At 31.7% G+C, this 25,578-nt stretch overlaps 3 protein-coding genes across 3 annotated transcripts; 1 reads left to right on the top strand and 2 right to left on the bottom strand.

Moving 5' to 3' along the window:
- The first annotated feature begins 6,622 nt into the window (after positions 1-6,622).
- Positions 6,623-11,346, top strand: LOC105796317 (acetolactate synthase small subunit 2, chloroplastic). Its single transcript, XM_012625957.2, has 12 exons — positions 6,623-6,878; positions 7,006-7,219; positions 8,263-8,346; positions 8,437-8,505; positions 8,841-8,924; positions 9,012-9,164; positions 9,262-9,348; positions 10,000-10,104; positions 10,192-10,314; positions 10,526-10,678; positions 10,952-11,017; positions 11,111-11,346. The coding sequence occupies exons 1-12, from the start codon at positions 6,661-6,663 to the stop codon at positions 11,192-11,194; spliced, it is 1,440 nt and encodes a 479-aa protein (XP_012481411.1). The 5' UTR covers positions 6,623-6,660; the 3' UTR covers positions 11,195-11,346.
- A 2,780-nt stretch (positions 11,347-14,126) lies between these two features.
- LOC105796313 (2-alkenal reductase (NADP(+)-dependent)) lies at positions 14,127-16,311 on the bottom strand. Its single transcript, XM_012625951.2, has 5 exons — positions 15,908-16,311; positions 15,302-15,479; positions 14,941-15,107; positions 14,771-14,853; positions 14,127-14,671 (listed from the first exon to the last, which is right to left on the bottom strand). Exons 1-5 carry the CDS (start codon positions 16,142-16,144, stop codon positions 14,293-14,295), a joined length of 1,044 nt encoding a protein of 347 aa, XP_012481405.1. The 5' UTR covers positions 16,145-16,311; the 3' UTR covers positions 14,127-14,292.
- Positions 16,312-20,633: 4,322 nt separating this feature from the next.
- LOC105796314 (2-alkenal reductase (NADP(+)-dependent)) lies at positions 20,634-24,884 on the bottom strand. The gene is made up of 5 exons (XM_012625953.2): positions 24,648-24,884; positions 23,381-23,558; positions 22,291-22,457; positions 21,099-21,181; positions 20,634-21,012 (listed from the first exon to the last, which is right to left on the bottom strand). Exons 1-5 carry the CDS (start codon positions 24,882-24,884, stop codon positions 20,634-20,636), a joined length of 1,044 nt encoding a protein of 347 aa, XP_012481407.1.
- Between the last annotated feature and the right edge of the window lie 694 nt (positions 24,885-25,578).

The raw sequence follows: 25,578 nt of genomic DNA, 5'->3' as shown, positions 1-25,578 counted from the left end.
ATATTATGTATGTCAAGATTCATATTCGGGGCTTGTGACTGTCCCGTTGTCTTTAAGATTTGAATTTATGTTTTCCCATTGGAAGTATAATATACCTGACTATTGCACTCAACCACGTGTTGGTTAGTATTTTAATATTTTAATTATATATTTTTAGACGAAAAAAATTCATACTACTTATAAGGGGTCATTAGGTTATCAGTTTTTGGTTTAAACAGTGTAATTGTTTATTCAACAATAATTAAATTAACAATTAAAATTTTATAAAGATTATTAAATATTTATAAATCGATTTAACCACCGAGTTTTTGTCTCAATTTTCAATTTTATTGTTTACAAACAATTCACTTAAAGGTCAATTCAAATCTTTTTGTTTGGATTAATATATCAACCGATCTGATTGATTAGTCCAGCCTGGATCCAAAACAGTACTATTGGGAGGCGTTTGGCTTACAAAATGTAAGTTTTTTTAATAATAGGATTGTCTGAATGTAAATAATCACTTAGCACATTACTGTTAGGTTTTTGTGTCTTTAGTGCAATTTTTTTATCTTATACACTTGTAATTTTTCAAGCAGATTGGTTAATAAAATTCCATAGTTATAATTATTATCTTTTGTATTTTATTCTCACCGGTTTTTACACAAAAAGTAAAATGAACAAAGCAAATATAGACTCGCAATTACCTAAGGTCTAACTAATACCAAGTGGCATCATACGGTTAGATTATGATGCGAGAAGACAACTTATATTAGTAGGTAACCTGAATAACCTATAATTTAAAGAATCAAAATAAGCAATTGACTAAATGGAGTATTATGTTGTCTATCAAGTTCAATTGGAGAGATATATTGTCTTGGTATTGAAGCGAATAACTTTCAAAAAGATAGATACACAAGTGTGATTGTCTGGTTTGACAATAGATCAAACGGAACCTCAAGTTGAATTAATACTAAATCCGTTTATGGATAAACTCACTTGTGACATTCATAATGTGGTTTACCTTAATCCCGACTAAGGGTGGGTTTGGATGGGCGATTGGGTGCGGTGCAGTGCGTTTAGCTTACTTTTTGTCTCACACTACAGTATCGCTATAGTATCTAATCTCACCGCCACCGCTGTTTTTACACTAACCGCAGATAAACGCACCACCCATCCAAACCCACCCTAAGCAACTGGCTATGAATATGTAACTCATTTACTTTGAAATATTGAAAGTTTGAGCTCAGTTGATGTCAAAGTCGAAAGTTAGTATGTCAGGTATATGACTTATGTATTGCATGACTTCATTTACGATAGTGGAATTTATAGCTCGTTCAAAGAGTAAATAACATCCTTTCATTGACATTACATGGATTATGAAAAATGAACGCGATCACAAGCTATTTGTCAAGATAAATTATTGCTATTACTATTTGTTAGTAATAATCATTTTCATCATAGAAAGATGCAATTATGACTATGAGACAAAATAGGATCATATCGGACGAACGAATTTAATCGAAATAGATTAAGGATATCCTATGAGGGTAATATATTTATGACAATGTCATTGGGCAATGCATAAAATTAAGTTGCTTTCGTATATAATGGGGAGTTTAGTGATGGTACTTATAGTGGATTGACTCCATGACTATAATTAAAAAATAAAAAATAAATAGAACGATGGAAGAGATAGGTTAATAGTGGAGTGATCAATTTGATCAATTTTTTAATAACAGTGACTAAATAAACAAAAAAAATTGGGATAACCAAAATAGAAATAACGCCTATTTAGAGTGACTAGAAAAGTAATTTACCTTAAAACTAATGAATCAAATTATCCACTTATTTAATATATTTTTCGAGTAACATTTCAACTATATTTCTTTATTTATTATAAGTTAAAGGAAAGATAATATCCTATCTATTATATTATATTTTGATTATATTCTCTCTCTTTTTTTCATGTTCATTCATCCCAATTTTGATTTATTTATTAAAAAATACATTTTTATCAAATGGTAAAAAAAAGCAAATAGTAACATACTCGATAATATGCTAAATAATATTACATTATGGTAATTCTTATTACCGGTAATCTTATATTTAAAAGCTGAACCACCATTTTTCTAACATTATGGAGATATATTTCTTCAAACTTTAGTTGTTTCAATCTAATTCCTTTCATATTAATTTAAAGGATAAAATATATTCCAAGTTCTTTTTATTTTTATTTCAAGGAATATGGTCCCCTACCATTCAAATTTAACAATGCAAGTCCAATTGTTAATACTGTTAAATTCAAGTTTATTTTAACATTGTTGATGGCTCGATGCTAAGATCAAATAAGGTGGAGATGACGGTTGTATCGTGCAATTCACCTTGCTTAGGCAAGGTGCAAAAGCCATCCTAAAGGGTGTTTAGGTTATAACTTTGGTTGAGTCAAATATTGAGAATGAAGAAGAAGGAGAGAGAGAGAGGTCCCCTTTTTAGGTGGAGCTAAGGGTTTATATACCCTAAGCTATGATCCTAAGGTGGCAGTGAGATATTCTTTCAATTACATTAGATGAATATGGTAGTTGAAATCGAGAATGGTGGTTAATGCGTGAGATTCGCTAGTGTTCACGTCTGTTTATGTGACTTGTAAAGGTGAGGAGTGCCTCTAAGAACTAGATGTATAACAAACGTCATTTTTTTTTCTGTTAAATGGTTACGAAGTTGAGTATTTTTTTATTTGAAAGTGTCACACTAATAAATTTTACTGAAAAGTTTTAACGGTCTTAACATTTTAACAGAAATTTTAAAATGTGAAAAGTAAAAATACTAAATTTCTAAAAATAAAATAGAAAATTTCAATTTCAATTTTTTTTGTTTAAATAAAAGCAATACAGGCTATTACATAGCAATTAGTCTAGTAGTAGATAAACCATTAAGGTCTTCATGCAATGCATTCAGAGCAAAATCAGGGGGTTGAAACCAACAATGAACGTCAATGCCTATTCTTTCTGCAGCTTTCCTAAGCAATCAACCAACCTATTGCATTCTCGATGCACATGTTTTAAGTTGGTATCTCAATCACAACTCAACAAATCTCGAATCGTATTAACAACATATGATTCCGCCTAATGTATCGTCAGGTTCCCCTTAATATAGTGTAGCTTTTCCAAACAATCTGTTTCTAGCAAAACATCTCGACATCCAAACTTCCAAGCTTAGTCAAGACCATCCAGAATGCCCTAGACTTCTACCTCATACTCATTGCACATCTCGATGTTTCTTGCTAATCTCAAAAATCATAAATCAATTGCATCTCGGATCACACCACCTGCTATACCTATTCAATTTCAATTTTAATTGTACGAAAAGAATAAAAACTTGAAGTAGAATTTAACCTAATTTAAACGTTTGTCCTTAATAGCCGGATCTATCCATGTGGATAAAAGAAAATAGCATCGTTGAAAGGAGATAAGCTATGAGAACCTCAAATTTTTCTTTATTCACGTGAATGGTTTATTAATAGCTTCATTGTCAACCATGCTGATCTAATTTTTTTTTTTAGAAAGATAATAAATTCGAGTGGATTTAATTGTGTAATGCATAATAATAAACTTAGCCTCTAACGTTTATATTTTTTCAATTTGGTCCTTTTTATAGTTAAATTTGGTCATTAACATTTCAAAAATAGTCAAATCGTTGTTCTTTAATGAAAATACTAACTAAAACATTAAATTTTTAAAAAATAATTTTAAAATCTTTGTTCTTTAATCGTTGACATGAAATTATTTCTCTTATATTTTACATAAAAAATAATTTTAAATTTATAAAACATATAAAATAAAAAAATTCAAAAAAATATAAAGTTCATAAAAATTTTAAAAAATAGCATAAAGTACACGCGGATCATTATGTGCGCTGCCATGTTTAAAAGTTTGACATTTGAGTCAGTATTTTCATTGAAAAATTAATTCAACTCTTTTTGAAAAATTAATCCTTTAGTCGATCGAGCTATAGCTCGATTGGTATGAGCAATGTTGCCAATGCCGTAGGACGTGGATTCAAATGAGCAGAAGCGCATTATCTTCCTATTTATGGGTTGAGGAGGGGCTATGAGTAGTTCGAGACATTGTGTCAAAAAGAGTAGATATTATTCGAACCTATAATGAAATTGTTCTAAAAAAATTAACCCTTTATCATTTCACTCGTGATTGAATTAAATTATCGATGTTATATTAATCAATTCATTTTATTATTAAAATCGTTAATTTATTTCTTAAATGACATGCTAAATTTTATCATCATAATTTAAAATGAAAATCTTGAAGAGAATCGTAATGTTTCGCATAACTTTTAAAGTTAGAATTAAAAATAAAGTAAAATTGAAAAAAATGCGTGAAAAATAAAGTTTTATAAAAGTTCGAAAACATAAAAACTAATATTTTTATGATATATTTTAAATTATACCACACAATATTTGATATCTTACTTAACGATTTTAATAGTTTTAGTAATGAAATTTTTATTAATATAATTTCTATAGTTTAATGATATAATTAAAATATTTTAAAATTTAAACACCAATTAACGATGAATTTTATAACAAAGTGAGGCAAATTTTTAGCCCATTTCACACATGTATAGGCACTAGCTATTCTTTATGGGCTAGGTATCATGTTGGGATTGATTATAGTGTACAGAGATGAGTACATTAATAGTTTTGGGCTTATTAGTTAGAGGTATTCATGAACCGTATCAGGTTAGATTGGATTGAATTTAAGAATGATATTAACATATTTTATATTTGTTCGACGTAGCACAAAATATAAACCTAAAATTTTACTCAAATCTATTAATATTTGTAAATAATTAATCAAAGCCCATTTTTTATATGCCCATGTTATTTTTTAGTTTAATATTTAATATTTTATACTTTTTTATTTATTAAATTTTTATATATAATCATGTTAACGTTTGTTAATATTTATATTATAATAGTATTATATTTTTATGTGTTATAACATACATAATATAAAGTATTACAAACTTAAAAAACGGGTTGAACTAAGCTTGGGCTTTAAATGTTCAAACTCTAGCACGTTCCATATTTTAAATAGGCTTGATTTTTTTTTTTGCACGAGCTAATTTTTCGGGCTTAATATTTTAACCTAAACCCTCCCAAATTTCAAACGAGCCTTCAAACCTGTACAGATAACCCGTCCATGAACAAGTCTACATTATGTAACATTAAAATAATTAATATGATACGGGCATGTATAATAATAATTACTAAAATATTAGATTATATTGTTAATAAATTATTGATTCAATGATAAAATTAAAGTTTTTTTTACATTAATCTCATTATAGGTTGTTATCATATCTACTCTTTTTGATATAATACCTAGAGTTACCCATAGCCTCTCCCCACGTCTTGTTGCACTGGTAATAATGTCAATACCAATTGAGCTAAGACTCAATTGATATAAAATTAAAATTTTAAAAACCTTGTAATCGTAGGTTTGAGTCTTATCATATATGAATATTTAAACCTTTATCGAAAATATGAGAGAATTTAAATAAAAATATAAAAATAAAAAATAATTAAAAAGTTATATTTTAGCTGTAAAGAGGCTAAAAATGTTTGTTAATGAGTAAGTTTCCTCTTTTGTCCCCCAATGGAAAAATCCAAACGGCGCCGTTTAAGCTACCGAACAACATATCCGGCCATTTCTCTTCTGTCAAATTTTGTTTTTAATCCCTATATTTTGAGTAAATTGTGGATTTAGTACATATATTTTAATTGAATCAATTTTAGTTTAGTTGGTCAAATTTAATCCTTATATTTTTCAAAATTTAAATTTTAGTCCTGAATTAAATAATAGTAGTCTAATCCATTTAGTTAAATTGTGATATTAGTCTTGTACCATGCATAAAACTAATGAGTTAGTCATTGTTCTCCAATTGGATCGTTTTTAGTCTCTATACTTTTCAATTTCAAATTTTAATCTAAACACAAATGACAACTATTGAATCTATTAACTTTTTTTTTTGTGAGTAATATATGACATTACAATATGATAATATGATTACCGCATCGTATTTAGAAGGAAAATTATCAAATTTATACATGAACTTTAGTTCAATGTGCAATTTGATATATGAACTTTGATTTAATGCAATTATACACATGAAACTTTAATTGTAATTCATATGTGTATATGGAACTTTGATTTTGATTCAATTGTCTACATTTAAATAAATGAATACACACATTTATTTTATATTAGATTAATATAATTGTTTGTGTATCAATATAGTCGGACTTACGTAAAAGACCGTTGTTAATCCATTAACTAAAATTTTAGTAATACATGGAAATAACAAGCTACATTACACATATGATAATATGTGTGCCTCATTAGATATTGGAAATAACAAAACTTAAGCGAATGAATTTAACAATTATCGATTGGTGAAGATTATAATTTTAAAATTTGCAAAGTACAAATCCACAACTTTCGCAAAATATAGTGACTAATGAAAGAATTTTACCAATACTATAACAATGCAGGGACTAATAGAGAAATTTAACCAGTTTTATTTCCTCAATTTATATCTTACTCTAATTTAGTAACAGTATCGTATCTGTTTTTTTTTTTTTTGCTTCCATTCTTTGCTGTCATGGCGGCTCTCTCCACTGTTCCACACCTACAGATCCACTGCTCAAAGACCGAGTCAGACTCAGTTCATAAACCCATTACTTTCCCTTCAAAAACAATAAGACCCATCATCCATGTCCCGAGAAAACTGGTCTTTACCCCAAAGAGTGTCGACGATAAGATCTCAAACAGCAATTTCCTTGCCAATGGACCCGTTCCTTCAACTCCAACTCGTTCAAAGTACGTATTTTAATCTAACCTCTTTGTTTTACGTTTTACGTTTTACGTTTTACGTTTTGGGTTTTTGTTTTTGTTTCAGTTTACTTACTATAATTGCTGCTTTGCTGTTGGTTATGGTGAATTAAAGGGTGAGGCGGCATACGATTTCGGTGTTTGTTGGGGATGAAAGTGGGATGATTAATAGGATTGCTGGAGTTTTTGCTAGAAGAGGGTATAATATTGAGTCACTTGCGGTTGGTTTAAATAAAGATAAGGCACTTTTTACCATTGTTGTGTCTGGTACTGATAGAGTGCTTCAGCAAGTTGTGGAGCAGTTACAAAAGCTTGTGAACGTTTGGAAGGTATGATCTTATCCTGAAACTTCTTCATTATATTGTAGTGATGTTTATTAGGCATGATGAAATTGAAGGATAGGGGTGGAAGTAGTTTCCTTTCCTGCCATTGTTAACGTGCATAAGGGTCGGATTTGAATTATAAATTTTTGAGAGATTAAAATATAATTTTATCAGTTATAAATTTATGATTTTATCATTTGAAAAGTGCTAAACATAAACTTTTTAGGGCCAAATGTAAATTTATCATATATAAATTTATAATTTAATAATTCTTAAGGGGCTGAACTAAAAGTTTTCGTTTTCGGGGCGAGGCTCCTACCTACCCTTTTTAGATCCGCCTTTGAGAGGTAGACTTCTTTAGGTGAAGTCTGCAAAGTGTGGTTGGTCTGAAGCTGACCCGACTCTTCAATGGGCTGGTATTGTCTTCGAGACGAGCTGAGATTTTGTTTTTCGACTCTGCAAAGAGTGAGTGCTTAAAGAGGCTTCCTAGGGCATGGGTCCACAGAGTAAGAGTGACTTCAAAATGGATCGTGTGTAGTGTATGGTCACCTATGGAAGAAATGATAGTCATTTGCTTATGGTATGATTTGAATCCCTGACCTATAACATATAGGTCACTAGAGGGGAGGCATGTTATCACTTGATCTAGCTTAATCAAGTAGTAGCATATGTGCCCATAGTGGGTAAGTGTTCAAATCCTACCGTGCGTGGATGCTCATGTTTCTTTGGTAGGAGGTTGTGCGTCATGGATGGTCCAATCCAACGAGACATTTTTGTCTTGTAAACTTTGCCTTTGGTTCGGGCTCTCATTAGAGTCGAGAAACATAATCCCGGCTCAACCAGGGGATCATACTGACACGTTGAGGGGTCTGCTGACTCCAGACCAATGACATTTTGTAGACTTTCGTGGAAGAAGTCGATCTCCTCTCAACACACCTTATGAAGTTTTTAAGTATCTCAAGATTGTCCATTATGATATCTTAAAAGGGTTGATGACATTTTTATATATGTCAATTTATTAAATTTACTTACTTTAGTATCATGGATAGGTTGAAGATCTCTCAAATGAGCCTCAGGTTGAACGTGAGCTAATGCTAATAAAAGTGAATGCAGACCCAAAGTTCAGAGCTGAGGTAAATCCTGCTTGTGATTTTTAGAATGTTAAGACTTGAGAGTTCCTTCTAGATTTCCCTTTGATTGGCTGACCTTTTCTTGCTTATCAGATCATGTGGTTAGTGGACATCTTCAGGGCCAAGATTGTGGATATCTCAGAACATTCACTAACTATTGAGGTAATGAATGGATTATCTTCTTGTTGCTTCAGAATTTTTGGTGTTAATTGCCTGCAGATGAATTATTGTTCAATAGATTAATAAACTTGAGGAGTCAAAGTACCTCATGCTGATGTATTGGGATCAGTTTTTAACAGTAGAAAAGAATGAAATTTTTAACAGAAAGATTAGTTAGCTCTTTAATTTAACGTATAAATACTAATTTGCTCTTAGTACAAAAGCCTCCATGATACTTTTACCAAACTTAAAGCATTTCTTTCAAATTTTGGACTAAGGGATTCAATTATGTTTCTTCAGTGTTGAATCATATGTTACATATCATGTGTTAAACAAAGGTAACAGGAGATCCAGGGAAGATGGTTGCTGTGCAAAGAAATTTAAGCAAGTTTGGGATCAAAGAAATTGCTAGAACAGGAAAGGTAAATGAGCTTGATGAAAATTTCTAGTTGGTTCTTTATTAGTTCAAGGCTAGTAATGCATATGTTTATCCTCAAATCTCCTATTAGATTGCTCTTAGAAGGGAAAAAATGGGTGCATCTGCTCCATTCTGGCGATTTTCAGCAGCTTCATATCCTGATCTTGAAGAAACAGTACCTGATAACGCTCTTTCAGGGGCTAGAAAGCAATCAGTATTTAGCGAGGCCGATGTTTCTGGAGGGGTAAGCCTTTCTGTGCTCCTATATTCTGTCATTGCATAATGCATATACCTTCTGCTCCAAAATCTATAGTTTTATGTGTTTTTGCCTGCTCATGCAGGGAGACGTCTATCCGGTGGAGTCGCCTGATGGCTTTACGATCAATCAAGTTCTTGATGCTCATTGGGGTGTTCTCACTGATGAAGATGTAAGCATGCTTATTGCTGGTTGTTAAGTGTCTCCTCTCTCTTTGTTACATACATATCCACACTAATAGATCAAAAGTTGGTAAAAGTATCATGGAGGCACATGTACTTGGAGTCAGATTGCATTTTGTCCCTTTTACTTAAAAAATGAGCAAATTAGTCCCTATATATTAGATTAAAGAGCAAACTGATCCTTCTGTTAAAAATTGGTTATTGTATGTCGAATTGAGGTACACGTGGCACATCATGTGTAGCCGTCTGGTTATTTCGTCAGCCACACCAGTTTTTAATAATAGGAAAGGATGAAAATTTTAACTGAAAGGACTAGTTTGCTCTTTGATTTAATGTACAAGAATTAAGTTGCTCAACTTTTTTAGTAAAGGAGATAAAGTGTAATTTGATTCCTAGTACATGGGTCATCATAAGTTCTGTTAGTTGTTAAGCATAAATGAGTAAGCCACAAGCTTCATGACTCGAGAGAATGATGTAGTTTCACTTTGAAATTTCACTTGTTCTTAGAACATGCTTGGTTCTATGTTCCAAGATTAATGTCCCTATTGGTGCTGAGCTACCTTTTTTTCACGAGTCACTGTTTAAAACGTATCTTCATGGTATTTTATTGTAATATTAACATTTTTGCTAATGTTTCTCAGACAAGTGGACATCAATCTCATACTTTATCCATGCTCGTAAATGACTCTCCGGGAGTTCTAAACCTTGTTACAGGTGTTTTTGCTCGAAGAGGCTATAATCTTCAGGTGAGTTTGCTGTCATTATTTCTTATCTCTTTCCTGCTCTGTTTTTTAGGGGGTTTTAATCTGCTAAATCCTTTTTACCATCATCAGAGTTTGGCTGTTGGACATGCTGAAGTTGAGGGGCTTTCCCGTATTACAACTGTTGTCCCTGGTACTGATGAATCAATTAGCAAATTAGTGCAGCAACTCTATAAGCTCGTAGATATGCATGAGGTGAGATTATACTGAAGGGTGCATTTCGAATCATTCACTAGTGAAGCAACTCTAAAACTATTAATTTCTTACACCCGAATCTGAGTAACATACTTTAACTATTTTGTGTTCAATACCGAGTAACTTCCGTAACCAACTTGCAGTGATGTTAGCCTTTGCTCTGTAATTTCTTGAGTGAACTCAACGGCTGACAATTGATTTCACTTCTTAGGTACGGGATCTTACACAGTTGCCATTTGCTGAACGAGAATTAATGTTGATAAAGATTGCTGTGAATGCCGCTGCTCGACGAGATGTCCTTGACATTGCCAACATTTTTAGGGCCAAGGCTGTCGATGTTTCTGACCACACTGTCACCCTCGAGGTAATTATTTGGACACTAGGTGTTGATCTTTTGTATAATATATGGAAAAGCACGTTCGTATCTGATACGTTTAGTCCGAACAACATCAACCCATTGCATTTGTCTACGTTACTCTAGCCCTTCTTCCTCTAAAATATGTCTGATATTCGTATTCCGACACATTCATACATAACATGGAGGTCCAAATATGTAAAAACAAACTTGAGCTTTTCTGTATTTGACACTTTTTTTTCCAAGTCCAAGTATAACAATATGTTTGGATGCATATTCCAGCTTACAGGAGATCTGGACAAGATGGTTGCACTGCAGAGATTGTTGGAGCCCTACGGTATCTGTGAGGTTCGTCGATAACATTTGGCATCCAGTGTAACAATCACATCATCTATCTTCATAGTATAACGACATTCCTTCATTCTTTTTGCATGTATTTAGGTTGCTCGAACTGGACGTCTCGCACTGGTGAGAGAGTCGGGTGTCGACTCCAGATATCTACGTGGTTACTCTCTTCCTCTATAAAATTTCAAAGTATTTTTAAGGTATTGGTGTGATATGTATGACATATTTTGCTCTTTATATACAGTTTGTGTTATGTTTTGAATAATCAGAACTCTAGTGAAATAGACGGTTTTCTTTTATTATCAAAATAATATGAAAAAAATATATGAAAATGGCATAAGATCCCGATTAATTACTACAGTAAACTTGGTTGCCGCTACATTATCAGGCGGCACCACCTTAGATTTTCTCCCATTTGCTGTCATCAATCTCGATGAAGTAAAAAAAAAACAATTTTTTAACTAATATTGTTAAGTGGTCAAGCATCACAAAAAAAATAATACAAATATTTTTTTAAATACGAAACAAATATTATACAAATACAGTTTTTTTTTTTTTTATAGTGGTGCTGTCAGTGTGTTATTTTTTTTTATAAAAAAAAGTTGGCAAAGGGCGTGAAAAGAAAAAGCCAAGGGAAAAGGAAAAAAAAAGGTGATGTAAGGTGGTGTTGCCAACCTGTTCAGTTGAATCGGTTTGAAATGTAAAAAAAAATTGGTTGTGTGGAATATTGGGGTGCAGAGCTAAGCATATTAACCATCATTGATGATCTGGGTTGTTGATAATCAAAACTGGAATCAGGCGGCGGCTGTCTTCGGCAAGGATGGGATCGACTCAGTCTCACTTTATTGATGCCCTCATCAGTGCATGTGTCTAAGGACTACTATCAACTGCTCCCCAAACAAGCACGATAACTCGTTTTCCATGTACCAACGTTGGTAGTGGACCAAGGGCAGGAAATCTCCTGTACAAGAGTCCAACCGATGCCTCCTATCCATCCGGGTGTTTCACATTACAATTCATTGTTAATGTTCTAATGTCCAATTCTTTGCATATTTTCCCTTCTTATTAATGTTGTGGACATTGTTGAAGTTGACTGAAACATCCAAAATATTTTGTTGAATTATCGCAGACCGGTCCTCGCTGTACCACTCAACGGTTGAAAAATTCATAAGAGGTGCATTAATGCACCACACATATGAATGATGGTAAACCAACTGGGGAATTACACTTGTAACATTTGACATACTATATGACATCCACATAAACTGCATAATTAATAACATGATTATAGTAACATCAAAAATAAATAACTAAAACAATTACATGACATGAATATAATTTTATTTTGAAAAAAAATTATCTCTTCTTCGACATATGCCTCAATCATTTGTCTGTACACAATGAAGGTTTCTGACTTCCCGATCCCCAGACAAGTATACCATCTAAATAACATTTTCATAAAAAAATAATTCTTATTCGATGTTTTAATTTTTTTTTTACCTATTTTCAAGTGGGAAAACATATTGTTTCTGACATCTCGTACAGTGCCCAAGACTGCAGCAGTACTAGGCACCTGCTTGTATCTTGTGTATCGTTTTTTGTCGCCCGACAAAACTCATGGTGCAACGTTGCTAATAGTGCCGAACCCAAACTGTACAAACGAGCAACTTGAAAATCAACCAATAGATGTAAGTACATCAGGTGGACTTTATTATTACATGCATCCAACATGAGTACCCCCAATCAGCTCCAGTATATACACCCAAACAACGCACATCTTCTTCCACTGTGAGACACTACTGGTAAAGTTTTAAAATTTTGCTCTAGCTAGAAAAATTTCAATCTGGTAAATTTAACAACACCATCACCCAACGATTGTCCAAGCAATTGATAGCAAAACGATGTAGGTTCGATCACTTTACTTGAACCCGTGACCACAACAACATCAACTGGGAGCCCGAATTGCAATGGAATATCTTCTAAAGTGATGGTGCACTCTTCACACGACAAATGAAATGTGTGGGTCTCCGGGCGTCACCTCTCAACCAAGTTGGATGTCAAGTTAGTCCTAAGCTCTAATATCCTAATCAATGTCGTCGTTCCAAATCTTGCGGCATCCAAATAAGGAATTATACATTCGTCTGACCGCTAGCTTGGACCATGGACACGCGTTCTCAAGACGCAATACTCACCCTGTCCATAACAAATTACCATATTAGTTAAATATGCTAATTAAAAAATAAAGACGTGTAAATTTGTAAAATACCCGTGAATAGCAAGTAACAATTTGTTTTTATTGGGACATTAATCATTATGGTAGTGAGATCAGTTGCTCTACTCAATGAACTCATTTCGATATCTGAACAAGCAAAATTGAATAAACATATCATTTTAGAACATAAACCCTTCCACATAATAATATTTACCACAACTCATTTTTGTAAATAATTTTATTTATATTTTATTTAAATATAATATACAAATTATTATTACAAACAATGAAAACATCCATTAAAACTAAATAATTTCTTCCTAAAATTTCAGCCCAAACAATTTTTTCCTCCCAAATCCCAACACAAAACAACTAACTATAAAAAAAAAAAAAAATTCACTCTATGTCACTCAAATCCCATGTTATGTGTATAGAGATAATGGGTAAGGTAACTTTAAGGAAAAAAAAAAACTAAGTGTACATTTTAGGATAGAGAGCCGTGATCGATTGTCAAGCGGCACTGGCTTGCAGCTGGTGTGACTAATCAATCACGACTCCCTTACCTTAAAATATACATCACATTTTTTTATCACATCTTTTTTTCTTGTTAGGCTCTTTTTATATATAAAAAAAATGATCAATACTACCAATGTTTCAAGTGGCACAATTTTTTTCTCCTTAATATCATTTGAATTGTATTTAAGAGGAAATATGAATATTTTTAAAAAATACATGTCAATACCACCATTGTGTTAAGTATCACTACTTAAAAAATATTTTAACTGTATGATTGACTAATGATAGGAAATAATTTAGAGTGGTGCTCTCTGATAGGTTGGCGACACTCATATTTACTATAAAAAAAATTCTATTTTTATAAATAATTTAGATCCAATACCATTTTTATAATTAAATTTTTTATATTATTTGTATGAAAAGCCCCAAATAGACTCTTTTGTTTAAACGCACATGTTCAACGCATACCCGAACATAAATACAAAATACATTGAAATAAAACACAACCACATGTACGAATTATACCGGTGTTATTTTCCGTATAAGTGCATCAATCACGGGAGACCACGACTAACTGTTTCCCGACATTGCGACCAATGAAGAGGCCAATGAGAGCTGTTGGAGCACTCTCAATACCTTCGGCTACGTCTTCAATGTACGTTATCTTCCCTTCTTTGATGCTAGGTATAACCATTTCTAGATACTTGGGATACAAGTGATAGAAATCACTGACGATAAACCCTTGCATCCGGACCCGTTTCGGAATGATGTACATCAAGTTGTGCGTTGCTTCAGGTTTGTCATTGTTGTACTGTGAGATCATTCCGCATACAGCGATACGACCATGGACTCTCATGTTGAGCAGCACTGCATCGAGCATCTTTCCCCCGACGTTTTCAAAGTAAATATCGATGCCTTCTGGAAAGTACCTGGCAAAACATAGTAAAACATATCAAATCCGATCAAAGTTGGATAACAGATCATGTGATTTGACTGTCGAACAAATCTGAGTTCTATTAACTACTGACCTTTTTAAAGCAGCATCCAAGTCCGGCTCTTCCTTGTAGTTGAACGCCTCATCGAACCCAAACTTATTCTTCAGCAGATCAATCTTTGATACGGAAATCATCGAAGATGTTTAGATAAAAAGGGGAAGAAACAAGAAATGGAGGAATAAATGACAAAACCGAGAACTTACTTTCTCTTTGCTTCCGGCACTTCCGACAACATAGCAGTCTAACAATTTCGCAAATTGCCCGACAAGCTGACCAACTGCTCCGGATGCAGCCGATACATAGACATATTCCCCTTTCTTAGGGGTGCAGATTTCGTAAAAACCAGTATAAGCAGTCATACCAGCCATACCTATAATGATGAAATCAATGAACAATCAAACGAGCACAAGTATGTTCTTATTAAGTTATCAAGATTAAACTATTACTAACCATGAAACATAACCCAGATCATATAAGTGGCAAGAATCTAAACCATGCGACTCGACTTTGTGTCGTACATACATATATCTGACACTCAGCAATCGAGTCCAAGTATCAACTTACCAAGAAGTCCAGTATAGTAGGTGAGAGGCACATCTGTGTGTTGAATTTTGAACAAAAGACCAGGCGCCGTTAAGAGAGAATACTCTTCCCAACCGGTCATCCCCCACACGAGATCGCCGTTTTTGTATTCCGGATGAGTCGAATCCACGACTTTGGCCACTCCGTAACCGGATATAGCCTGCGTAATGTAAATAGTTAAAAGGGTAAATTAAGGCATTGTTTGATAAAATGTTGATCTTTTATTGCTTGAAATTGATTATGAGAGTAGGTGTCCACGGATCAAGATCTGATGTTAACCAAGGCTTTATCATTATGTTACGAGCTCGGTTGACAAATTGCAACATTGGGAACTCAATCCTAAACAGCCAGAACTCACCATTGGGAACTATAAACCTTGATTTGAGCTAAAATTCTAATTAAACCCTCCAAATTTTTTTCTTTTTGAAATTCTCATTAAATTCCCCCACCAAGCTTCTTATAAACCGTACCAGCAAAGTCATCAAACAAAACCTATTTACTAAAAAAAAAACAGATCAAAATTGAACATCCTCGAAAAACATGGGAAAAAAGGGAATTTTTTTTTCAGTTCAGATTCATGAAACTCACCGATCCGGGCTCAAAAGACGGCACATACGAATCTTCGAGCTTCTTCATACGATTCCTCATGTAAGGATCGCAAGATAAGTAGAGATTTTTCACTAAAATTGAATCTTTAGTCCCTTCCGGAACTTTCAATTGAATGCTTTTTTCTTTAATTTCCATATCTGATTCTTTGGGCAAGCCGGCATTCACATAGTTCTTGAGAACCACTTGCTTGTTCTTCACTAACGCTTCATCAGCCATTTTTGTTGCTTGAAACTAAATTAAAAAAAAAATAAAAAAATTGAAGGTTTTAAGAAAAAAAGAGTGAGGCTTTAATGGCAAAAGTTAAAAAGATGGAAATCATCGGGTGCTTATTTCAAAGAAAATAATTGATAAAAAAAAGGAAGGTACAGTTGGGAAGATATTATTTTAGAGGGAAACCTTTTGGGAAGATATTTTGTCAGAGGGAATCTATTAACCGTTGATGTTCGGGTCATTTATCCAGATTTAAAGGCGGTTTGACATTTTAGAGGGTTTAAAAAAAAATAGGTTTGAAATATAAATTTAAATAAAAAAATAAATTCGTTTAAAATATAAGTTGGGCTCGAGTTTAAATATTTAAGGCCCAAACTTAACTCGACTCAACCCATTTTTAAGTTTATAATTCTTTATATTATGTTATTTTTATAATTTATGTAATTCAGAACATATTTAAAAATAAATTTATACTAAATATATAATACTACTCTAATGAAAACATTAAAATAATGTTAAGATGATTATAAAAAATTTAATAAATAAAAATATATAAACTTATTAAATAATTTTTTAAAAACAATATAGGTGAGCCTAAAATGGACTTGCATCAATTTTTTACAAATATAGATAAATTTGGGCAAAATTTTAAGCCTAGATCAGGTCGAGTTTGGACAAACATAAAAGTGAATAGAAGCCAACCTAAACTCGTTTGTAGCATTTTTTACTCCACTAACAGTATATAAAATGGTAATTCATTTAAAAATAAAATTATATTTTTTAAAAGATAAATAATATATTCCTAACTTCAAAAATAATAAATTAGGAAACTTTGATACATTAGATTTGATATGATTTTTTCCATTATGCGTATTTCTATGTTTCCATATATATATTACCATATATTTATTTATATTTTACTATAAATGATCAATGATAAATATATGATATTACTATCTATAATATTTTACCATATAAACTAATGTCTTACCATATATATATATATATATATATATATATTCTTTTATTTTTGGAATATAAAAAATAGTTAAAATTTAATTTCAGTCCCTATCTTTTATTTAAATTTGAGATTTAATCTTTATATTTTAACTTTTGACATAATTCAAGACCTCAACCTTTATATTGCCATTAGTTAACCTAGATATTTTATTCTAATTAAAATCTTGGCGTGAATTTTAACAGTGTTAACAACTATATTTGAATTTTAAATTTAAAAAGTAAAATGACTAAATTTAAAAAAATATAGGGACTAAATTCTAAATATGCCAATAGTATAGAAACTTGGAGCATATTGTAATCTTTAAATTTCAAAATAATGCTAATTAATTGATTATATATATCTGGTAATATATTTAGTAAAGATTATGTGGTTAATCAATTTATAATATTTAACTCTAATTTTAAAATATATTTAGTTTGAATTCATTACTTTCTTGGGCCATCTAACTATAGGATTTTTGGGTGTTTTTATTTTTATGTTAGCCAAGGGGTTACTAAAAAAGACAAAAATTGAATAGTTGAATGATCATTTTGTAACTTTTTATAGTTGGATGACCAAAAAGAAAAAAAACCATAGTTGGATGACCTATACTATAATTTACCCGACCTTTAAATGTGACAACTTGTTTACCCTGGGAAGAAAGGAGAGGGGGGACCTAAAGACGAAGCTAAAAAATTTATGGTGTGAGGTTGAGATAAAATTATAAAATTTTACGGATCAAAGTTAAAATTGTGTCAAAAGAGATTAAATTAAATTATTAACTTTTTTTTGAGGGGCCAAAAGTGCAAAAGTTTCATTTATTACCAAAATGGACTAATTTCTTAGTTTTCTTAAAGTTCAAGGATCAGAGATTAACTTATCAATTTTCATAAAGTTGAAGGGTGAAATTCAAAATTAGATAATTATTTTTCATATGATTAAGGGATAAAGCAACATTTAGCTCTTGAACGTAGCAACTTTTCTCAAGTTGATATTTAAAGTTTGTTTGTTGATTTTTTTTTTAGGTTGGTTCCCGAATTTGGATTGCATCACATCTTTTGTCTTTTTAAGGTTAAATTTTGCTATTAGTCCTTGTACATTTTAAAATTTGTGAATTTTATCTTTATATTTTAATTTGATCAATTTTAGTCCCTATACTTTTCGAATCCTGAAATTTTAGTCGTTACCCAAACAATGATAGTTAAACTTGTGCGGTTAAATTAATAACTAGTCTTGTACTTACGTATAGCTGTAAATTTAGCCCATACTACCCAATTGGATAATTCTAATTCCTTATACTTTTTCAAATTTTAAATTTTTGTCTTGACGCAAATGGTAGTCTTCAATCCATTAATAGGATTTTTAGTTAAAAATATCTGAAAATAATAAGTTGACATGACATTATGCATATGATAATATGCTTGCTGCATTAGATTTTAAAAATAGCATAATTTAACAACTACTGTTTGGTGAGGGCTAGAAATAGAATTCACAACTTTTACAAAGTACATGGACTAATGGCATAATCTAACCTTTTCTAATGCCCGTAAAATGTGATGATATAATACTTTTAGATTATATCATATCATCATTGAAATTAAAAATATATATAAACTTTAAAAAAATAATTGAAATTATAAAGATATAAAAGTTAAAAGAAAAATTTCCATCATCATCATCATCTAAAAGTTGTGATTTTCTTTAGTGATAAGAAGAAAAAAAGTATTTGACAAAAAAAAGGGAGGTCGACATAGATGATAATGTGGGGTCCTAAAATCTCAATATGTTCTCTATGAGAATTGTACCGTTTTAAGTGCGACTTAATTGCTGACTGAATTCTAATTTGGTTGGTATTGATATTGTTGTCTTTATAGAAAGATGTGGACTCGAGCGTGTTGAAATATATTTATCCTCCTATTAAAGGGTTGAGGAAGGACTATAAGTAATTCTAGACATATGTATCCAAAAAAAAAAATTGTGCCTTAGTTCTTAACAAACATTTGAGGTCTGAGATGCAATTGTATGTTGAGTTTTAATTCAGTTAAATAGTTTTAGTTTGGATTGTTTCAGTTTTACAATTATTTGAACATTTCGATCCTTAAACAAATTGTATTGTAATAATTTGATTTGTTTATAATAATTTGAACATTCTTGTTTTTAAGTAAATTGTGTTGTAATAAGTTGATTTTACTTTTTGACTGAGTCTTTTTAGATTGAATCAGTAACACCCCTTACTCGGTCTGTTCGTCGGACCTGAGTTATAGGAGGTTACAACGCAAAACTCAAAACATTCATATACATTAAGCATACATGGCGGATCATGTCGCAGACTAATAGGTGACAGATTGCTCCAACGAATTATTCAACTAAGTATAGAAATTTAAATGACGAAATTGCGGATACACAAAAATGGTGGACTATTCCGCAGACACCCCACACTGCGATAGGTTCCGCTGAACATAACAAAACTGAACTTCAATTTGTCTTTTTTTATTTATTTGCTATATTTTGCGGCATTTACACCAACAAATGTCGTTAATTGTTCAAACATGCATACAACAACATTTCGTAATATAAACACCGCTATAGTATTCCCGTGAATGATTTTCGCCCGAAAATTATTCCTACAATTTGGAAATACATCCACTGTCGTGTTTATACATATAGTCATCGCTAAATATATATGGTCGTCGCATTTTTTGCCATAAACGCTGCTGTAAATCACTATTAATTCTACATTTTGCTGTAGTGCTTTTTTATGCATCGTTGATGTGGTGGATCTCTTCAGGCTCTTGACAATGGTTTTTTGGTTGGCTAAAGTTCATCGTCAACTAGGTCTGATAATGGCAAGGCTAGTATGCAAATTTCAATGGTTTGATCCATGTGATACATCTCTGGTTTGTTTCTGAATTCTTCAAGTGTTGCTATTATTATCAGATTCCCTTTCTCCTTTTGGGGGATTTTTTTTGTAGGCTTTGTTGAACATCAGTTTGTAGTGTCTTATTTATTATTTGTACCATATGTTGTGCCTTTATATTCATATCGTTCATGATTTCTATTAATAAAAGTATTTTCTTCAAAAAACAAAAATAAAAACAAAAATTCCACAAGCAAAATTAAATTAACTTATGCTTTTTTTTCCTAATGAAATAAATTTAGAAATAAAAAATACATTCAAAAATAAGTTCCAGCCCAAAAGTGTCCATATTTTGATTTAGCTTAATCCACGATTTGACCCTTAAATTATGTTCATTTTCCCATTTTAGCATCTAAAACGTTTGTCCCACTTTGGTAAATGAACTATCCTTTCCATCTTAGTTTACCCCAAAAATAAAAAATTAACAATAAGAACATGACATGTAGCATATTTTTATTGTGCGACAATAATTTTAGAGGTAAAATAATATGAAAATGATAATTCATATATCAAAGTGAAAAATCGAATATACTTTAAGGGCCAAATTATAAATAAAGTGTTTCGATCTAAAATTTCGATTACAAGCAATTAACAGCCACCACTTGTTTACCAATATTACGGCCACTAAAGATCCCAACGAGCGCTTTGGGAGCATTTTCCAAGCCATCAGCAACATCTTCAACATACACTACTTTGGATTCTTTGATCAATGGCAATATCATTTCCAGGTATTTGGGGTAAAGATGGTAGTAGTTTGTCGCTAGATAGCCTTGCATTCGAGCTTCTTTCGATACCATCGACGACAAATTCTGGACTCCGTCGGGTTGTTCTCTGTTGTATTGCGAGATCATGCCACACACCGCAATGCGGGCATGGGGTCTCAGGTTGAGTAGCACCGCGTCTAGCATCTTGCCGCCGACATTGTCGAAGTAAATGTCAATGCCTTCGGGACAATGCCTGTTTCGAAAATAAAGGGTCGACGTTAGATTTCGATTACGGTGCTTGGATTCGAGCATGAATGTCAGAAATTGTGCGTTACTAACCTTTTCAATGTTGCATCGAAGTCGGGCTCGTCTTTATAGTTGAAAGCCTCATCAAAACCAAATTTGTTCTTCAAGATACCAACCTTAAATTGAAGAAGTGAAAAAAAAGGCTAATTATGATTTTTGTCTCTCTACTATGCTGAAATTTGGGATTTAATCCCTTTACATTAATTTGATGTAATTTGGTCTCAATTTTTAACCATAGTTAGTTGCCATCATAAAGTGATGACATGGATTTTTTCAAACTTTTATTTGTTAACTAGCAATGCTATCAATTTAGAATCCTAGATAACCATTTTCAATCAATAGGTTAAAATATGCTCCAAGTCTCTGTACTATTCAGTATATTTGAAATTTAGTCCCCTACTTATATTTTCAGAAATTTAACCCTCTACTTTTGAATTTAAAAATGTAATAAGGTCCATTATAACGTCATTTTTTTTGTTCCAAGGCTATAAAATGAGTTTCTTTTTAAATTTCAAAATGTCACACCTATAAATTTAAAAGGATTTTAATAGTGTTAATAATTGGACTTAAATTTTAAAATTGAAAACTAAGGGACTAAATTTCAAATGTACAAGAGTATAAGGACTTGGATCATATTTTAACCTCATTTGATAATAAAATTACATATAAATCGAATGCTTAATCCTATTTTTTAAAAATCCATGACATCACTTTAACCACATCAACTAATGGTATTATCAATTTCTACCTACATGGCCAAAAAATCAATTTCTACCTACTAATAACATCATAAGATAAAAAAAAGAATTAGGGCAAATTAAAGGGATTAAATCCAAATTTTAACATAATAGAGGGACTAGAACTAGAATTAGACCATAAAGGAAACAATAGTATTCAGACTCAACGTCCTCTATTCTTTCAAATGCAATAACAATCCAATTGAAAAATGTTTTCTCTTTTATCATAAATGAATATAGGTTGTTCTGAGTTTAGTTTTAATATTCAATTCAATACTTATGTTTTTTGTTCCAATTAAAGACCTGAGTTTAGCTTCAGTGTTCAATTCAGCACCTGAACTTTTTGTCATAATTAAGCACCTATGTTTTATTTGCTAAAGCATACATAATGCTGATTGATCTGGGTACCAAATTGAACATTTCAGCCAAATACAGATATCAAATAGTATAACCCTGAAAATAATAGGAATAACATGCAAAGGGGCTACCTTCTCTGGGCTACCAGCACTTCCAACAACATGGCAACCATGGAGCTTGGCAAATTGCCCCACTAGCTGACCAACTGCACCACATGCTGCTGAAACAAACACATAGTCTCCTTTCTTTGGAGCACAAAGCTCATAGAAACCAATATATGCTGTTATCCCAGGCATACCTATTAACCATCTTACATTTATTATCAATATTACATAACCATATTCAACACTCACGCGGAGTCTAATTAACATACTTTATTATATATCAATTCCCTCTTTTATGCATTTGTTCTTATATGTTCTTAGATTTTCTTTGGTTACATTCTTTTATTAAGTTATGCTATTTCCAAAATCGATGTACCAAACTTATTATCATATATATGTATAATGCTATGTCACTTATTATTTCCAAATATTACTCACTAAAATCTAGTTCACGGATTAATGATTGTCATTTGTGTCAAGATTGGAATTTCAAATTTGAAAAGTATAAGATTTAGAATGATCCAATTAGAGAAAATGAACTAAATCTACAATTGTACGCATGGTGTAGAACTAGTAATTGAATTTAACTACTAATTTAACTACTATTGTTTGGGTCAAGACTAAAGTTTCAAATTTGAAAAGTATTAGGACTAAAATTGATCAAATAAAAGTATAAAGACTAAATCCATAACTTTAACAAAGTATAGGGACTAATAGTAGAATTTAACCATTTCTTTCCCTTTGACGTTTTGATCCTTCTACTATGCTCAAAATTTAAATTTAAACCTCATACTTTAATTTAACACAGTTTAGCATTTCTATTTTTTGATGTTATTGATTAGTTCAAATACTTATCTATTCGGATTAAAATGTTGCTGACATGGCTTTTTCTCTTCTTAAAAACACCCCCTCCAACTCACCATACTATCTATTGTGAACCTTTTATTTGTTGGAAGGATTATTTTTAAGGACAAATCAATATCAACGATTTAACATGAACATTTAATGATTTTAAGTATTTTGACTAACTAATGACATTATAACACGTATATAGATAGAAGAGAACAATTCAATCCCGAACAACCTTAACCTAAGATAGAAGAGAATTGATAGTTACCAAGAATTCCAGCATAATAGGAAAGAGGTACATCGGTATGTTGGATTTTAAAGAAATTTTTAGGGTCTGAAATTAGACTATACTCTTCCCAACCAGTTATTCCCCACACCAAATCATCCTTTGCAAAGCCAGGATGTGCTGAATCCAAAACTTTAGCCACTCCATATCCAGTTATAGGCTGCAAATTCGAGCTAAAATTAGTCCGTATATCCAAATTACTAATAATATGCATACCGACGCTATCGATGATTACATATCATTAAAAATGAAGTTAAATAAATTTAATTTTAAAAAATTTTGATGAAGTGTTATTTTTTGGTTCACTTTTTGCAATGAAATTAAAGAACCTAGTGTAAAAAGAATCTTGTGTGTTGGCCTGATGGGTAAAGTATTTATCGTCCTAGGTGTGACTTGGGTTCGAGTTGTGGTAGTCACGTTGCTATTAGGACCTTGCCCTCCTCTTGTAATTCAAAAAAAAAAGAAGAAAAGAGAACCTAGTGTAAAAAGGCACTCTTTGGGTAGTTTTTATTTTTATTTTTATTTAAGACCCAATGTCAATGCAATGGTTGAAAATTTTAGAGGACTAGAATAGAATATAAATAATTGAAGATGTTAAAAGATAAAATTATCACTATATTAATTTATAATTTTATAAATTTCCAAGGAGTCTAAAAGTTATTTAATCAGTATCTGCTTTAAGAGGCCGAAACTAAGTTATATATTTTTATAAGAGTTAAAATGTAGTTTCACATAGAACTAAACCAAAATTCTAACATTTTCGGAGGTCCAAACTATATATTAACTTACGATTTTATAAATTTTGAGGAGTCTAAAGCAACAATTTCTTATTTTAGGGATGGGAGAGCCCCTGCTTGCCCCCTCATTGGACTCTAAATTATTGTGGAAAGCTCTTCCAGCTTTTATTTTCTATATTGCAAAGAATTGATACTCGACGCAGTGTTAAAAATATCCATTGCTAATAATGAAAAGGTGATAGAAATTTATGAGGCTTAATTAGTTTCTACACTTACTGAAACAATGTCGGATCTTTGACAACGTAGTTGAGAATTTGTAGGCTAAATCCAAACAAAAATCAATCACATTTCAGTTTTTTACGATCATCCAATGATTCATTTTAACGGATGTTGAAATTCAAATATCAAAATTTTGATTTTTTTCAAAACGGTAAACAAGAAAACATATCAAAACATAATAAAACTTGATTACGATAACGATGATGAAGATGAAAGGAAGTGTTTAAAATTACCGAACCGAGGACGTAAGGATCTGTTAATTGTCTTTCGAGCTTCATCATTTTGAAGATCATGTAGGGATCGCATGAGAGATAAAGATTCTTGAGGATAATGGAATTAGAATCCTTTGGTACTTTGAGTTTGATGGTTCCGGCTGTCAAATGCATATCGGTTTCTTGTGGTGAACCAGATACGTAGTGTTTCAGTACCACCTTCATGTTGCTTGCTTCATCCATGCCACCCGTCGCCATTTTCCTTGGTAATGAATACTATGGAAAGAGATCTAGATTTACAAAGTGGCTAGTAATTTATAGGAGAGATATTCGGGGTTGATTTCAATTCGGTTCAGTTTAGTTATTTTTAAAAAAAAATTGTGATTGGTGTGATAGGTTAATTTTGATTTGAATTTAGAAATTCGATTTATTCAAATTGAATACAAATTATATATGGTTTGATTTGATTAAAAAAAATTAATCCAACACGGTTAAATATGAGCTCGAAATGATTTGAAATCGAATTTGATTTGAACCAGGAAATAACTCGAACGAAAATCATCTAAAAATTTTAAAATCCGATTTGTTTAAAAAATAATCCACCACCATTCTATATGAACTTGAAATGATGAAATCCGAAATCAAAATTGATTTAAACTTGAAACTAACCCAAATCAAAATGATCTGGAAATTTCAAAACCTGATTTGACAAAAAAAGATAATCCAACACCATTCAATATGAGCCCAAAATGATTTGGAAATTTTAAACTCGATTTGACTAAAAAAATATCCAACACCGTTCAATATGAGCCCGAAATTATCCGAAACCGAATGTCTTGAACCTAAAAGATTTGAACTTGAAACTAACCCGAACCAATATGATCCAGGAATTTTAAAACCCGATTTGACTAAAAAAATAATGCAACTCCATTCAATATGAGTCTAAAATGAT

This window comes from Gossypium raimondii, chromosome 3, assembly GCF_025698545.1.
Source record: "Gossypium raimondii isolate GPD5lz chromosome 3, ASM2569854v1, whole genome shotgun sequence".
Taxonomy (NCBI): Eukaryota; Viridiplantae; Streptophyta; class Magnoliopsida; order Malvales; family Malvaceae; genus Gossypium; species Gossypium raimondii.
This window is presented reverse-complemented; position numbering and strand designations above follow the sequence as displayed.

Bases quoted from the DNA above. Each gene is read 5' to 3' on its own strand.
- LOC105796314 (XM_012625953.2), bottom strand. From the start codon at position 24,884: ATGGCGACGGGTGGCATGGATGAAGCAAGCAACATGAAGGTGGTACTG. The intron at 23,559-24,647 runs GTAATTTTAAAC...TCGAATTTGCAG, and splicing joins ATCCTTACGTCCTCGGTTCG to CCTATAACTGGATATGGAGT. The intron at 21,182-22,290 runs GTAGCCCCTTTG...CTTCAATTTAAG, and splicing joins GTGCTGGTAGCCCAGAGAAG to GTTGGTATCTTGAAGAACAA.
- LOC105796313 (XM_012625951.2), bottom strand. From the start codon at position 16,144: ATGGCTGATGAAGCGTTAGTGAAGAACAAGCAAGTGGTTCTCAAGAAC. The intron at 15,108-15,301 runs GTAAGTTGATAC...TCATCATTATAG, and splicing joins CTACTATACTGGACTTCTTG to GTATGGCTGGTATGACTGCT. The intron at 14,672-14,770 runs GTCAGTAGTTAA...ATGTTTTGCCAG, and splicing joins TTGGATGCTGCTTTAAAAAG to GTACTTTCCAGAAGGCATCG.
- LOC105796317 (XM_012625957.2), top strand. From the start codon at position 6,661: ATGGCGGCTCTCTCCACTGTTCCACACCTACAGATCCACTGCTCAAAG. The intron at 8,506-8,840 runs GTAATGAATGGA...TGTTAAACAAAG, and splicing joins AACATTCACTAACTATTGAG to GTAACAGGAGATCCAGGGAA. The intron at 11,018-11,110 runs GTTCGTCGATAA...GCATGTATTTAG, and splicing joins AGCCCTACGGTATCTGTGAG to GTTGCTCGAACTGGACGTCT.